This window comes from Kogia breviceps, chromosome 2 (genome assembly GCF_026419965.1).
Source record: "Kogia breviceps isolate mKogBre1 chromosome 2, mKogBre1 haplotype 1, whole genome shotgun sequence".
In the NCBI taxonomy this organism is placed as follows: domain Eukaryota; kingdom Metazoa; phylum Chordata; class Mammalia; order Artiodactyla; family Physeteridae; genus Kogia; species Kogia breviceps.
In genome coordinates, this window is record NC_081311.1 from 185,518,406 (window position 1) to 185,535,490 (window position 17,085).

The following is a 17,085-nucleotide window of genomic DNA, read 5'->3' on the forward strand; positions in this document are numbered from 1 at the left end:
CAGGAGCCCATGTGCCATAACTAGAGAGAGGCCCGCGCACAGCAACAGAAGATCCCACGTGCCACAACGAAGATCCCGCAATTAAGACCCCATGCAGCCAGATCAAAACAAAACAAAACAAAACAAACAAAACAAAAAATAAGTTTCCATTTGTCGCCTAATTCTTCTCTCCAAAAACCAGTGTATGGTCCTACAGCTGGCTTTCTGCTCTCAGTGTCCCACAGGAGTGAGACTAGCCTTGGTTATAAAAAGTCTTGGGAAAAAGAAATCTTGAATATATATAATTCTTGAATCTTTATACATTATACATAGACGCATATATATGTGTCTATGTGTATGTATGTTAAATTGGAAAATCAACTCAGTCCATATTAGAACTCTGTAAAGTTGGAAGATGAGAGCATATTAGTGAATAAAATATGTACATGTATGTTTCTCTCAAAAATGTCAAGTTTATATTGCGGTGTATAATCATCTTGTAATTTTCTTAGAGCTTTAAAGATGAGGTCAGTCAAGACTCTTATATATGAGGAAACAGGCTCTGTGGTGACAAGAGTCCCTGGTGGCCACAGGGGGTCTCAGCAGTGTGGTCCTGTCTGAATCTGATAACCTGAACCCCTGCACTTTGCACAAGTCAAGAAGGGCAGGATGGTCATGGAAAAGAGAGAGGGCCACCCAGTGCCACCAGAGAGCAGCCCAGTCATAGTCATGGGTCCCAGCTCCTCACCCATATTCCTCTCCTAATTGTCAGCATTGCAGGAACCAGCTCTGCAATCAGATCCTCAGAGCCTACAGATGTTCCTCCGTGTGTATAATTCCCTTGCAAATAATAATACTTGGCATTTTCACACTGCATTTAACTTTTCAAAGTGCTCTCATCACATATATTATCTCTTCCCCTAACTGTTTGCAAAGCAGGAACCAGCTCAGTAAACAGAGACCTCAGTTACTAGAGTTCACTTGGAAGTGCGAGTCATTCAGTCCCAAATAATAGCTTGCATTTTTACTTTGTATTTAACTTTTAAAAGAGCCTTCACGTATAACATTTCATGGCACCTTCTCAACAACCCTATGAAAGCAATCAGGCAGAAAGACACATGTTCAGTCCCACTGTACAGATGAGAACATGGAGGCAGGAGGGCAAGTCATTTACCCACAACCCTCCTAGCAAATACAGGAGGAGTGTGTCTGCCCCGTCCAGCTCACTACCTCACATGCCTCTCCCAGCGGGGATGAAGTTATATGATGATAGCTGGTGAGAGTTAATTGTAAGTCATAGCACATTTTATATCAGTAAATCCACTTAAATTGGATTCCACTTGCTCTCAAACTTCATTGCTTCATCAAAGAAGCTAAGCAGGTTTAAACATCCTGAAATCAAACATCTGTATGAAAGATGTAGTCCCCTCCAAAACTCCTCCTCCCCTCTCCTTTTAAAGGAAATATAAGAGTGTTAGGTCAGGGACTATGAAAATAGCATTTTATGTCAGGGAAATGCGTGCCTAGGTCCCAAGGGTGTGATAGGGTCCTGCCAGCCCGGGAGACAGTATCTTATCAGAGCTCCTAAAAGCATTATCTAAAATTACAAGTATATATTTTAAACCACTTTAGATTTTGAATACTGATTTGAATTTCTTTCCTTTAAAGAAGAAAAAAATGCATCGAGCAGGGAAGCTTTTGTCCCAACTTTAAATTGTCAGAGAGTTCATCAAAAACCCTTGTAGGGCTTCCCTGGTGGCGCAGTGGTTGGGAATCCGCCTGCCGATGCAGGGGACACGGGTTCGTGCCCCGGTCCGGGAAGATCCCACATGCCGCGGAGCGGCTGGGCCCGTGAGCCATGGCCGCTGAGCCTGCGCGTCTGGAGCCTGTGCCCCGCAACGGGAGAGGCCACAACAGTGAGAGGCCCGCGTACCACAAAAACAAACAAACAAACAAACCCTTGTAGATACCAAAAGGAGCAGCCTCAAGGAGCCCAGGTGTGTCATTTCCCATCAACATATTCATGAAATCTGTGCAAAGCCAGAGGAAATGTAAAATGGCAGGGATCATTATAAGGCTGACCTGCCCATCCCCGCCTCAGACTTCTGAACACAGAAGGAGGAAGTAAATTAGAGGAGAAGGTGTATTTTTTTTTTAATAAAACTCTATATTTTTATTCCCTCCCCACCAATGTTTTATGTTTTTGATGTCACAACTTACATCTTCTTATCTTGTGTATCTCTTAGCAAAGTATTGCAGTTATAGCTGTTTTTACTACTCATGTCTTTTAATCTTCATACAAGCTTTGTAAGTAATTAACCTTACAACTTTAAATTATTCTGATTTTTACTGCATATTTACCTTTACCAGTGAGATTTATACTTTCATATGTTTTCCTGCAACTAATTAACACCCTCTTGTTTCAGCTTAAATAAGTCCTTTTAACATTTCTTGTAAGGCCAGTCTAGTGGTGATGAACTCCATTAGCTTTTGCTTGTCTGGAAAACTCTCTCTCTCTCTCTCCTTCAACTCTGAAGAACAGCTTTTCTGGTAGAAGGTGTATTTTTAAAGAAACTTTACTTGGAGTGTTACTTGGAGGAGAAGACCCCGGTAGAGTACAGGGAATGCTGACAAAGAAACACAGGGATTACTGTTCAAAAGCTAATTGTAGCCTATTAGCTACTTAATAATACCTTTAAAACTAAAAAGCCTGAGTCCTGCTCTACCTTTGTCACCTGATGACCCTTTCTCCTTTGGCTCAGGGTGGGACAATGTGTTCGTTATTGTTCAAAGAAAGAAAGCCTGTGGAAGCTTATCGCTGGGTCAGCCAGCCCAGAGGAAACCACGTCGCCTAAAAGAGTGCTAAATTGACATCCAAGGCAGAGCACCTGAATGACAGAAGGAAACCTTTGTGGAAGATTTTCTAATTACTGAGATGTGGGCAAGCTGATTAAGAAAAGGGGGGAAGGAGAGGAGTGGTTTGTGAGTGAATGCTCCAGAAGGAAACATGGAACCTTTTAACTGCAGGAGGTAAAGAGACTCCTCTGCAGGTGAAACTTTGAAAGCCTGGGACTAAGCTCGCCTCTGTCAAAGGGAGGCGGAATCAGGGTATTAACAGACATTGTCCAGGGACAGCATGAGACCCCTGCCCTGCCCTCCCAACCAATGTGTTGTTCCTGGCACCCTGACTACCCAGTAAAACCAACAAAATAGTGGAGCGGAGCGTGACAGGGCCCAGCGCGCACCCCACTTTTATTAAAATACTGACTTCCCTGATCAAGTCGATGGATTTGTTTGGTGGGGCTCTCACTGTTCCAAAACTAATTAGCAAAAGGTAAGTAATTTATTCAGCCAAAGTGCAGATTAAAGAAGACAAAGCAATGTAATAACTAGCATAGGTCCAGAAGGACACTTTCCAGCGTTTAATGGCATCACCTATGAAGATTCATGGAAACGATTCTCCTTTTTACCCTTCCTTAAGCTGTCATTGTTCTTGCACCAAATGGTGGCTAAATGTTCTTCACGAGCAACGTTTTGACGTGGGTGGAACTGAACCACACGAGTGCACACAGGTTGTTTAGAAATGTTCCCGCAGTACCATCTGCCAACTAATTGTAGGAATTTACAGGACTTCATCAGAGGCAATTTAGGCTAACATGTAAGTGTCTTCATTCTTATGTGACCATAATAGTACAATTAGGACACCAGGGAAGATGGAGTCTGAATGGTGACTGTTTCAGCATTATGGGAACAGTTTCAGCTCCAAAGTGGAAAATCGTAACCTTCCAAAGAAGATAAAAGTAACTTGCAAGGTCTGACTTTATAGCATGTGTTAGACCGCACATCAAATCACACATCACAAATGGTACCAACATCATGAAGGAGACTCCTGAAGCTCTGGTTTGCTACAATTGTCACTGTCAACTTTTGATGTAGGTCAATGTTTTCAGTCCAGAAGACATTAAAATAATCTATCTAGGGCTTCCCTGGTGGCGCAGTGGTTGAGAGTCCGCCTGCCGATGCAGGGGACGCGGGTTCGTGCCCCGGTTCGGGAGGATCCCACGTGCCGCGGAGCGGCTGGGCCCGTGAGCCATGGCCGCTGAGCCTGTGCGTCCGGAGCCTGTGCTCCGCAACGGGAGAGGCCACAGCAGTGAGAGGCCCGCGTACCGCAAAAAAAAAAAAACAACAAAAAAACAACAACAACAACAAAAATAATCTATCTAGGCCAGGACTGGGAGTCAGGAGAGATGGCCTCCTGTCCTGATCAGGCAGCTAACTAGCTGTGTGACCCTGGTGCAGTTAACTGTTTAACCTCCTCTCCAGGCCTCAAGTTCCTAATATACAAGATGCCAGTAGTTTCCTACCTTGAGCCATATGTGTACCTCCTTCACGAATTTTGCCATAGCCATTTCATTTTTTTCTAAAAATCAATTAATTCACTTCTTTAATTCAGGTAAAAGGGGTACTTTATAGCCTTAACATAAATGGAAACCCAGCGGCACCAGAGATCATCTGAAGGTCAGTAGAAACGCCACCTATGGCTGGTTATCAGGCAGTACTTGTCTCTGGTCACCAAACTGTCCTTTAGAAAAGAGGACCTCATCTTGCATTCTAGTTCTTTCTTAAAAGTGTTTCTCACACATACTGAACAATAAAATACTATTTGGGGAAGACACACTGGCTTAAAGCAACCTGAATTAATACTATTTAGGATTTTTGGAGGTAAATGGATAAAATCATTAATATGAAAGGGGGAGGTAGTTGTCAGAGGAATTTAACACAGTTGATCACTAAGATCATTAGTCCTGAGGTTATGACCTTATCACTGCATTTCATGATGTCATTGTTAACAGTCAAAAATCACTTTTAAAAGCAATAAAGCAGTTATACCGTGGAGATAAAAAATGTGTACCTTCAGGAGTATAAGGAAATGGTGCCATGTTGCCAACAGAATGTGCATATGCAGTTTAGGAAGACTTCTAGAGACAGCATTACACAAATACAAGAAATGCTGCACCTTAAACCACCCAGATGGCAGGTACAATTACATTCTCTGAAAAGCTGACAGAATCCTTAAATTATAACGCATGTGATAAGTGACACAGGAAGACACTGATCAAAGATGCCTACCAAAAATGTAAGTTAATTTCCTCAACATAATGTGCATGGTAAAAACATACAATAAATCTAAGTCAATGTATTCTATGTATTATTTTAAATAGATAAATTTAGGAATTTCATTCTTTCACTGAGATCTCCAAATGTTTACACTTCCAAGTTGGTCAAAAGAAAAAAGTGGATCTTCTCATTGGAAAAATTAAAGATTACTCTGACTTGACTAAAGCTCATACTTCTCTATATAAAGTAAATATAATAAAATAAACAATTGCTGTAAAGAAAAAAAATCCAGTAAGAGTAATACTAGCTGTGAGCCTGAGGCCATTTCCTCTTTCTTAAATGACAAATTAGCAAACAGATTTTCCTTTGACGTAATCGGAAGGACTGAAACTCTTCTCACTATGTGGATCTCTGCCCATCTACCTCTTAAAACAATCTGCCATGTCATCAGCAGTGTGGGGGATATAAGGGGTCCGTCCCTCGCATCCACTCTGCCATCAACTATCCATGGTTCTAAGAGGCAAGAAGCAGCCCCATCGTTTTCCAAGCTAGGATGTTTCATCTGTTGCTTTCCCAGATAGCTGGCTGCAGGGTGGTGAGATGATTTTAGGGGTACCATTTACCATCTTTCATTTGCACTCTCAGTAAAAGCATGGACCAGACTTTTGTCTACACTACCTGTCTCTTCTCTTCTCACCTGTTCTTGTCCCATTTAAACATCTGCAGTCCGTTATGACAGAGCACACAGCCTGCTTGCGGAGAAGAATCAGCTGAGTGTGCATGGGCTGCTGCAAAGCCTGTCAGCTACCTGGCTCCAAGCAGCCTTTCCGTAATAGCTTTATGTCCGACACTAAAGAAGAATCAATAGGAGGCCAAGGGGTTGACATTTCATTTTCTAAGAAGGGATCCATTGAGGACCAATCACCAAGCAGTGTTTATCAGCCTTGGGAAGTAACATTTTTTTTTTTTTTTTTTTTAATGAGGGAGAAGGGACAACAAGATCATGGCTGGGTAACTTGACAGGCTCAGTTCTCTAAGGTGGGGACTCATAATTGGAAATCCGATCAATCTCACCTTATATAATAAAGTGATCAATAAAAGCAGAAAGGAAATTAAGTCATCAAGCTTGCGATGCTATTTTCTATAGCTACAGCTTTTAATAAACTTGTCTTCCTGTATTACATTTTCATCTGCTTTTCTTTTTTTTTTCTTTTGGCAAAGAAGAACATCCAAAAAAAACCCTTATAACCAGGTGACTTATTTCTAATTACTCCTGTCTGACTGCTGTATTTAGGATAACTTAAAATACAAAAAACAAAAAAAGTAACTCTAAAGGAAAGCCAGACTACAACTAGAGAATTCTTCCAACCAATATCTTGGTTGAGATTCGAGACGAGCCCCACTTTCTGTGAACAAGTGTTCTCTCAAATGGTTCTGAACATTCTGAGGTGCTGGATTTCAGTCAAATATTTTTTGCAGTGGCAGTTATTAATAATTTGTTCCTTAGTTTTGGACTTTTAAACAACTTTATTTTCTGATGACACAAGTTGTTTATACACACTGTAAAAATTTCAAATGCAGAAATACGTAATAACGAAAGCAAAAGCCCATGTAATTTCTATACACTCCTCACCCCACTCCTTCCTCCTAGCTATCAGATGGATATAGATTAATGCCTATAGTTCCCATGTGTTTAATGAGCCTGGCATGTGTACATGCACAAAGTCAAATGGCAATGAATAAGAAAGAGGTCCATCTTGATTGACTTCCAAAATCAAAAGCCAGGAAAGGAAAGAACTCTGGGAATTCAGATTCTGTTCAGGACAAATTGAAGTTTCCAAAGCCTGAGCTGTACTATTATATAGGGTACAGTGGGCATGTCTAGATGTATGTTTGTGTGTGTGTGTGTATTACAGCAACAGGGATGAGTGTTCGTGGTGGGTTTAACTCCTTCAAGACGAAATTCACTGCTCTAATCAAACAGACTTTGCACCAAAAAGAACAAACATGATGACAAATGTAGTTGCCCACACACAATAAGGAGTTGTGCTGTACTGTGCAAGAAGGATCATCATTGATCTCTATATACCAGGACATTCTGGACAGTGAGAGTAGAGACATGATAGTAATAAATACGGGTGACAACTGAAACCCTCCAGGCAAACTACAATATATGATCATCACCTTAATTATAATGTACCACAAAGTGAGAGAAAATCATGGTGGCTTGCCCAGGTCAGTGGAAATAGCCAGAGGCTATGCTGTGACATCAGTGAGCTCACCAACGGATGAGCCAGGAAAAGACAGTGCAACAGACAGTGGCCTGAGATCCAAGCACCGCTACTGGGGGTCCAATAACAGATCTACCACTAAAGCAATATAGTGACTCCAGACAAGGACTATACCTTTCTGAGTATCAGTTTCCTCTTCTATGACATGAAAAGAGTTATACTTAAGAGGATCATTTTGACAAACCCAGGTTCTGTTTTTTTCTTAAAAGCCCCACCTTGTGAAACAGTTGATGGCATGGGGGGTGGGGTGGGGGTAAAGGTTGGAGAAGGGAAAGATTCTCACACATGAGACAAAGAGGACCTAGATGTGGACACACATTGAAGATGAGCAGCTGTCCCCTCAAACCCCCTCCCCCCCATTCTTCTGGAAGCTCCAGGCAGTGTTAATAATTGATGGAGGCAATGATAATAAGAAAAACTGGAACAAAAGAATATGCTATCAAGCTCAGGGGTTGGCAAAGTATGGCCCTCAGCCAAATCCAGCTCACCACCTGTTTTTGTAAATAAAGTTTTATTGAAACACACACACACACATACACACACATATAAAAGAATATGCTGTCAAGCTCTTTCTATGTCTCTCTTTTCTAGACTGTTTTTCAAGTATCAAGTTAGAATGTAAACTCTCATAGAATAAGTAATTGCTGTTTTAGATCCATTTCCATTTCCAAGAACAATGCCATGCCCACGAAGTGCTCAAAGGATATTCGCTGGAAATGTCCATGGCTTTTCCTAAGGGAAGATGGAATGCCCACTTCCTTGCTTTGGTTACTGTTATTATGAACCAATATGTTGAAGTACTCTCTGTGTGACAGATTATCTACTTTGCCTATCAAAACTCTCCTGTCAATAACTCTTAGAGGCAGATATTTTATTATCCCTATTTTACAAAAAGGAAACAATGACTCAAAGAGGTGAAGTTACACAGTTGGCAAATAGCAGAGCTCAAATTGGAGGTCTAAGTTTTATACGCCTTTTTTTTTTTGCCTTTGGCAGTCAGTTCAGGCTTAAGAGAGGTATAAACGTAACACCTTACAGCCTAGAATATCTAGGAAGTTCCCAATGGCCTGCTTTTCAGCTTAGTTTCCTGGAATCAGCTGGGTCTTTCCAGGACTCTCAGCGGTGAGAGCTGCCACCAGGGTCCAGCCCGCAGCTCTAGCAGCGGGGTGGGGAGATCAAAGCAAAGAGGAGGGAGCTTGTGCTGCAAATGCCATGTTTATGATGCTAATCAAAAGCCTCAGCTTTGTGTGGAGGAGACAAAAAGCTCCCTCATAAAAACTGGGAAGGGGGTCAGGGGCAGCGAGTGGCTTAAGCGCTTACCTCCTGCTGATGACAAAAGCGGCGATGAGAATAACCACTAGCACCACGCTGCCGGAGACGGAGACCAGCAGGACGGTGGGGTTGGCTCCATCTCCAACGATCCGGGAAGGCACTGGCAAAGACAGTTACACAAGGGTCACCTTGAGCAAGGTCCTAAGAGCTACGACTTCTGACTGTCACAAGTTTCAACCCTCTGACGCCAATTTGAAATGCTCACAGCCTATTTTGCTCTAATGTTAAGTATTCACACAACAGCATCTTCTAAGACAGCCTTAATGAGACAAAGACATTCTTTTTTGGAATTGTATGAAGAACTCCAACCAGAAGACTCTTATTAAATCCTATGCTAAACATTTCCACTCATTGCTTTTTCTTCTTTTCCTTTCTTGTCTCAGCCCAAACTCTTCCTGAAGGATCTGATGAATTCCTTAGTGAGAAAGACACCTGGAAATTTCCAAAAGGACAAGCAGTTTCGAAAGACCCCTCCACTGCATCCTCACACCCCATCTATAAAAAAACCTGTCTATTATTGCCCAGCTCAAAAGCCACTTCCTCCTTGAAGCCTTCCAGGATAATCACAAAGGATGTCAAACCCCTTCAGATTTTATTCTAGGGTACTTTCTTTCCTTTTTCATTCATATTCTATTTAATAATTTGTGAATAAAATTACTTTCTAGAACTAACGTAGAAGATTCTGCCCCACCAGCTCCTTATCTAGTAGGCTCAATTTGGGTTTGTTAATTATGGAGGGGAGATGTCTTATGTAAATTGCTTATTCATAGGTATGCCCTCTATTAACATTTTGATTCAATCATCCAGTTGGTCCAACTCACAATGTTGAAAGATTGATGTAGTTGTCTACATCAATCAGCTTTTAAAAAAAACTGATCTGACTTGATTTGAACAGATTCCTAGAAATAAATAGGAGAGAAAAAAAAAATTGGTACCTTCTCTAATCTTCCCAGGGAGAAAACTCCTTAGCTTAATGTAAGATAGTTATGCAACTGTCCATTAGTCAGTTTGGCAATTCCAGTTTTCATGGTTTATGGAAGGCTCAACACAGGAGAAAGACAGACATTTTTCAATCATATGAAAAAACAGATCTGATACCATTATGAAAAATGTTCTTCTCTAAATAGCAAGAGGTGTGCTAAGTTACAGACACTGGCTATCTAGTTTCAAGCAATAGCCTTTGCAACAAAATGTTTGCCTAACCAAAAATTTGTATAGCTTCTTGGTTCACCATAATGGGATTTGCCCTGGATTGTACAAAGAATCTCAGAACTCATTACCTGTGTTGGTTGTGACCTCCAGGGGCTCGCTGAAATCTCCATAGCCAGCTGCTGTCCTGGCTCGGACATGGAAAACATAGGAAGTCAGAGGGTTCAGGCCTTTGATATCCGTGTTCCTGGCAGCCGTCCTAACAATCCGATAGCTTCGCTCATTCTGATCCTACATTACGAGAGGATAAAATTAAGGAAGGTGGCGAAATAAATCCCCCACTTACTCCGATACAGTATTAAAGCAGCCAAGCCAGTCCACTCAGAGGTTGAAAGTAAATGGAGATTGATAACCTCTAAACACTATATTCAGGTCAATGTTAGAAGTACTATTGTTACTTAGATCTTGAAAGAAATGTGGAGTTCAGGTATGATCGCTATTGACACTGACCATATCCAGATCTTTACCCATCATCTTTTTTTGGAAAAGAACATTAGATGATGGTTGATGGCTTTTCTCACTCCACACCCAGCAATTTCACAGAAATAACTACTTCAAGAAGGTCCCTTTTCTTTTTCTATTTTTCCATTCTAGAAAATGTCAAAAATGTTATAATCTGGTTTCAAAAAAAAAAAAAAATCCTGTCCCCTTTCTGCTTTTAATAAGGAAGCCAATAAATGATTACCTTTAAAAAGAAAGAGAAGACAATTGTTCATTTTCTAGACAACCTTGAATGCAAATAGCTCTCTTCAGAATGCTGTCCTTTAAGAGACAAGTTATTTGTAAAAACTAATGTATTTCTATAACTTTAAGAGGCTGAAGAATGTAATTTTCTTTCCTGGATTTTCTATTAAAAGTCATCAAAATCTACACCTTGATTCTGAATAGCAGTGATCTACTTAAACAGATCATTATTTCAACTTTTATGAGTCACTCTTCCTGATAGAAGGTTTATAGATAAGACCTTCTTAGCTTAGCTATCTTGATTTGCAGGACTAGAAAGAAAAAATATAGTTATCTTAGAACATAATGTATTTGTTCTCTCTTTTAAAATTAGCAACTTAATACATAAAATTCATAATTGGGTTTGATTGGGAAGCAAAATGCATTTGGTTTTGAGATTTACTAGTATTCCAGGACTTATAACTGACCAAAACTATAGAGAAAAAGAAAGGAAGGAAGGAAGGAGGGAAGGAAAGAGGGGTTGGTGGGAAGAAAGGAGAAGAACCTTGCTTATTCAATAATACCTTCTCATAATACTTGACTTCATACTCCAAGATCACCCCATTGGGCCGGTCTGGTTCCAGCCAAGCCAGAGCAACACTGTATCTTGTAACTTCTTTAGCCTGGACCAAAGCAATAGATGAGGGTGCTAGTGGGGAAAAAAAAAAAAAAGATATCTTACTTTAGGGGGAAAAATTGGTGGCATCAGTCAGTAATATCATCTTATTTTAGAAAACTGTGAAGGATTGTCTTGTCTTCTGCCAGATCCCCCATTTTCCTCTCCCCTAGTACAAAAGCATACCATTTTATGGTTATTTCCAATATATTTTTTATATGGTTTGTCTTAAAAAGACAATCTCTGAAGTAATCTGGTAAGTCCACAGGCCTTACAGTATCACCTCTACAGCACCTGCAGCCATTCCTCAGAAAGGCCATAGGTATAGAGAATGCTATCTGCTTGTTTATTTTTTTGCAAGCCATGAAAACCTTTGGAAAATCTCCTCTTAAGCTCAGAGAAACTGCATCTCATCCTACCTCCAAAGAATTGAGTGTCATGTTATTGGTCTTTAATTTTATACAAGAGACTTTGCAACTTTTCCAAGGGTACTGTAGGGAATGCCAGAAGGCAAACAATTTACATACTTTACAATATAAATAAAAGTATTGCTTAATTACAGTAAGAGTTTCCAGTTTGAACACAACCAGGCAAATAATGAAGAACACAAATAAAGCCATGATAGTCTCTCTGGACATATATGGCATTTTGCAACTATTTTACAAGAGTTGAAATATTGCTTTTGCCTGCTGAGTAGCAAACCTTCTTCTTTCCACTGAGAAAGACACAAAAGGCGTCCTCCACTGGGTGTATTATCAGGGATGGAGAGCAGAAGCTTTTTATCAACCCAGGCTGCCTAACCCTTGCTTCTCCACTGTGGTGGCCGCGTCTCCAGCCAGCTGTTATCAAGCTCTGCGGTGACTAATGATGGCACAAATGTGCCATCTCCAGGAAGAAGAGGGAGCGTTCATGAAATCTGTGATCTTATCTAACAAAGCTGCTACAGAACCAGATAGTAGAGGTTTTCCTTAATTGAACGTATATTTTTATTCAGCCTCAAATTGTGAATATATATGAAAACAAACGTCCAAAAGTGGCCACTGAGGAACAGAGTAGTTCTGGGTTATCTCTCCTGCTCTTCCCCAACACACACAACTGCCAAATCCTAACTCAGAGGAAGAAAAAGAGAAAAAGTAAAATAAATTATCTGAAAATGGGATGGAACTAGCTGCAAACCCTCCGCTCACATCTGACAGGTATGCTGGTGGCAAGGGATGCAACCAGAGACTCCAAAGTTACATGTCACACAAGGGGATCCTCCTGCTAAAGCTAATCCAGCAGACAGCACCTCTGGGAGGGGACCATCTGACAGCCTGGCATCTCTGTTAGGGGTGCCTTGAGATGGTAACACACATGCATACACACACACACACACACACACGCACACACACACACACACACACACACACACAAACACACTCTTCCCTGTTTCTCCTTCTCCTTTTCCCCCCACCCCCACCCCCAAAGCTATTCCAGATTGGATCTCAGGCATAAACACAAGTGAAGTTTCGATACAGTAAATACATACATCCTCCATCAAAGGCAACCCCAATGTTAGTAACAGCAAACTGAGTGAACGGTGAGACACGCAGCGGACAGATGAAAGCCACTGAACACCTGAGGATAATGAGAACCGGAAATGCTCTCATTAGCTGTGTTAAGGCTCCCCTGCAGCCCCCCCCACATTTTCTCTCTCTCTTTCTTTACTGGTTGACACAGAGCCATTGTCCAGCACAACGCAAGGAGTGACTTTCTTAAATATAGAGGTAGCAAGGAGCCTAGGAAGGTTGCCTGGCTGTTGAAAAGCCAATTTCACTCCAGTTAATAAATATACGGCCTAACAGAGCACTTGAGCATTCACTCCATAAAAAAGGGGCTCTCCCAACTCTCATGTTTAGGACTGGGACATGAAATAGAAAAGTGAGGCCGTTAGAAAAAAAGCAGGAGGGAGGAAAATCATAAAGTTATAAAATGAATTTACGCTCAGAAATGTTCTGGATCAGATCCTGATCAGACAGATTTCTCGGGAAAGAACTGCCTGGCTGCCCTTGGAGTCAGCGCGCTGATGAACTAAGATGGCTTCTCTCTGGTTGGGTTATCCCTAAATTACTGCATGTGGGAAATGAACGTGTTCTCCACCTCGGGAGCTGGAGCGGCAGGCAGTGTTCCTGTGGCCATTCCACGCGCTTACGAGCTCCACCGAGCGCTCACACAATCTCAGACAGGCAGTTAACAAGATCATCGTGTTAACTAATCGTATATGCCCAATGCGGCCCGACTTGGAAAATTCATAGGCACAAACGTGAGAATAAACCGAGAGTGTATGCTTACTCAGCTGTTATAAAAATGGAGGAAAATGAGATTAAAGAGGAAAGGAGAATAAATCATTGTAATTTATAAAAAGTATGATGCTGTGTGGCTGTAAAGTCTGCATTCTTTCCAAACAGCTCTTTTTCAGAAGAGCATTTTTATCAGGCCATAGTGACAAAAGCAACCCATGACCAAGTGAGATGGAGAATCAGACCTCAAACAGGGACGTGCCTTAGGGTCAATAGGGCAGTTATTCATTCCTCCCCCTGGAGAAGAGCTTCTTAACTTCTTTGGCAAGAAAAGCACCGGTGTGGGAAAAACTGGGCTTTGCCACACTGCCACTTTGGAGAGAAGATGCCCTCCATGTTACAAGCCGCGTAAGGGTTCTTTCCTCCCCTTTTCTACCCTGCTTCCAATACAGCCTCCAACTCTACATCTAGAAGCCATCACCGTGCCTTGTGTGCCCGCCTGTGGCTCATTTCGCTATAGGAGGCATTTGGCAATGGCGTTTCTCAATCATTTCCCGCCCCCAGTGGTTCCCAAGCATCAGTCTTCTCATGACACCCAAGTAATTGCTGCCACATCCCTCTGTAACTTGGACTATGATTTAAATAACAATTTTCTTAAGACGACATACTTGATTTCTTGAAAGAAAACTTCCCTCTAGAGTTATCACGTGCAATCAATGGCAGGTAACCATACAAATAAAAATAATATATACATTAAAGAATATGTAATAATAGTATAATTAATACAACGTAAAAAAATACATAAATGCCCTTGCCTCTCTATGCTTTGCCAAAAAAAGAGATCAGCCAGTGTTAGAGCAGCATTAAGGATAATCCTGACACCAATTTGAGATTCTGACCTCAGAGAAATCAAAACTGAGAGAGAATGGGAAAGGAACTAACTTTCACACAGAGCAACACAGTATTACATAACGTCCCATCTGGGTCTCCCCTAAAATCATCTCTGATGCCACCGTCAGTATGTTTCCACACTTTGGTAAACACGGCCAAACCCTACTCGGTTTAGAAGTGCTTTGGATCCTGAGTCCCAGTACCCCAGGGCTCTGCCCTTTGCCAACAGAATTAGAAGAGGAGATAACAGACTAATAAAATAACAGATAGAACATTCGTCCCAGATACATGGGACTCGTCCCAGATACAATAGGAGCTTTGACAAATCAGTGCCTTAGTTCAAAAGAAGGCTTCTCATCATACCGGGAATTTTGGTCCACATAAAAAGACCAAGCAGAAGAAAGGTTCTGCTTGCCTCCCAGTTTACGTTCCCAAACCTTATGGAGACTTGGCTCTTCCTCCGTACTGATTCACCCACTAACCACAAACTTAATGGAACACAGCAAAGATGGGAACGGGCAAACAAAGCTAAATTAAATACAATCTTTGGTTTCCAATTAAGTGCCATCTTATCCTTTAGCCTCTTAACTGCAAAAAAAAAAAAAAAAAAAAAAAAAAAGAATTTTTTAATAGTCTTACAGAGAAGATACTCTTTAGTGTCAACCCAGAGAATCCATTTTCTAGAACTCAAGAAACAGTTCCTGCTAACCTTCTTATCCAAGTTTTATCATGGCAATGGGGAGAAGTAAGAGGCTTCCTCATTATACTATGTCTTCAGACACACAACACCCCTGCAGAGGAGAGAAGCTAGGAGGAAGCTGAGGGTTGATGTAAGTATGCTCATTACAGGAAAAAGGCACATCTTAGACTGACAGGCATTCCTTCCTACCCACAGACTTCCTTCATAAAAGAGATGTTTGCTTTAAGGAAACTTTTGTGCCCCTGGACATAAGCAGGCTTCCTTTAATGTCTAGAATTTTGACATAACACACAACCAGAAGAGCTGCCCGTGCTAGTTGACAGCAGTGTGGTTAGAGAATCGTGACAGATGGATGCAAAAATCACAAAGGCAAGAACTCCTAAAGGGTAGTTTCTAAAGAAAGATTTGTGATTTCATCCAAATCAGCCCTTAATTTTCAAATTTTTAGAGCAGAATTTTCAATGTCCATTTTCCTGTCCTGAGATGCAGATGTCTGAGACCACCTTTTCCTATTACTCTCAAGGGGATTTCAGTAGTTTTGAATCCAAAACATGGCCTCCATTTCCTCTTCTTTTTACTTGCAAATCATGCTGACACATCAATCATCATTCAATCATTCTACAAATGGACCTTTAAGCCTTTGCTTGAGGAACTTAAAGTACAGCTAAATAGGCATTCATGTTTTAAAACTTAAACAGTACTTGACTAAACAGACAGTAACTGGGGTAAGAAGCCAGAATGTGGAGGAGTGCATTATAGATTACAGAAAGAACCATGGAGGATTTGGACTGAGGTTGGGGAAGTGTGGTCCAGATTGATTAGTTGGGGCAAACAAGAAGCAGAAAGGGGAGAGGATGGCTGATCAGAGCTGCACTGCTGCACATGTGACTGGAAAGTTCAGGAAATCACTAGCACCTTGGTTCCGCGGGGGCAAAGGACTCATCTAGGACACATGAAATGAGGTAATGATGAAAAAGCATCCTGATCCACTTGAAGTAGTCTTCATTTTACTAATTTGATGGGAGAAATCAATGAATTTTAAAAGGAGTTTGGATAAAAATCCAGGTTTGAAATTTACTAGCTGCCACCTTGGACAAGTTACTCAAGTTTCCTTGCCTCCATTCTTCCATCTGTAAAACACCTTCCTTTCAGATACAAGCATGTAGGCTATTAGAATGTACAACCTATAAGCACAAGACTTATCTCTATATGCCCGCTATTCAAGATCTTGTCCGGCATACATTGGGTGCTCAATAAATTTGTCGAATGAATAAAGGTGAACTAAGTGTTCAAACAGACCTAAAAAAACCCTTCGCAACCAGCAAAATGTTTTCTAAATATAAAGTATCAGAAGTAAGTCAGCCCTAAAACAACTTTATATCTGCACCTGTTTCAGATGACCTTTTGTGGGTTTGGTGTTGCTATTTAGGTTAACTAAGATATTGACAATCAGGAGTGAAGCAAATGACAATTCTAATTTTAAATGGAGTCTCTGTTTCCTAAGGGGTTTTTGGCGCTTCTGAACTTCTGTGGAACACACAGGCTGTAAAATGTCATTCAAAAGTAAGTTAACATTAAAACTAGTTTTCACTGCACCTGTTACAGACAGCATTTTGAGAAACTGCTCTTTCCCCGGATGAGGGCGTTGACAATATATTCGATATTTCTCCTCTGTATCTGGAGGGCATATGCAAATAGTTTTCCAGACTTCCTAACTACAAAGGTGAGTGGTGTTGAGATTCCAGAAAGAGCCCCAAGCAGCCCCCTAGTTTGACAAGAGCAGAGTTATCTCTAAAGACTCACTAGTGTAAGCAAAATCACCACCAGGGGCAGCCCTTAGTACCGCATATATCCTTGAAATCCCACGGAACGGACATCATTGTTGAAGTGTCAGGGTAACCAAGTAGAGCGCCCTCTGCAGTCAGGGTAAGGACAGCAAGATTAAGC

The 17,085-nt window shown here is 41.2% G+C and overlaps 1 protein-coding gene across 2 annotated transcripts in view; it reads right to left on the reverse strand.

Moving 5' to 3' along the window:
* The window catches only part of EPHA4 (EPH receptor A4), a 142,440-nt gene that overhangs the window by 24,212 nt on the left and 101,143 nt on the right, over positions 1 to 17,085 (reverse strand). For both annotated transcript variants that reach the window (XM_067026977.1, XM_067026978.1), the window contains exons 6-8: positions 11,177 to 11,301; positions 10,001 to 10,160; positions 8,709 to 8,820 (exon numbers count right to left, since the gene is read on the reverse strand). In XM_067026977.1, the coding sequence (XP_066883078.1) occupies positions 8,709 to 8,820; positions 10,001 to 10,160; positions 11,177 to 11,301 (397 nt within the window). The remainder of the gene's footprint in view (positions 1 to 8,708; positions 8,821 to 10,000; positions 10,161 to 11,176; positions 11,302 to 17,085) is intronic.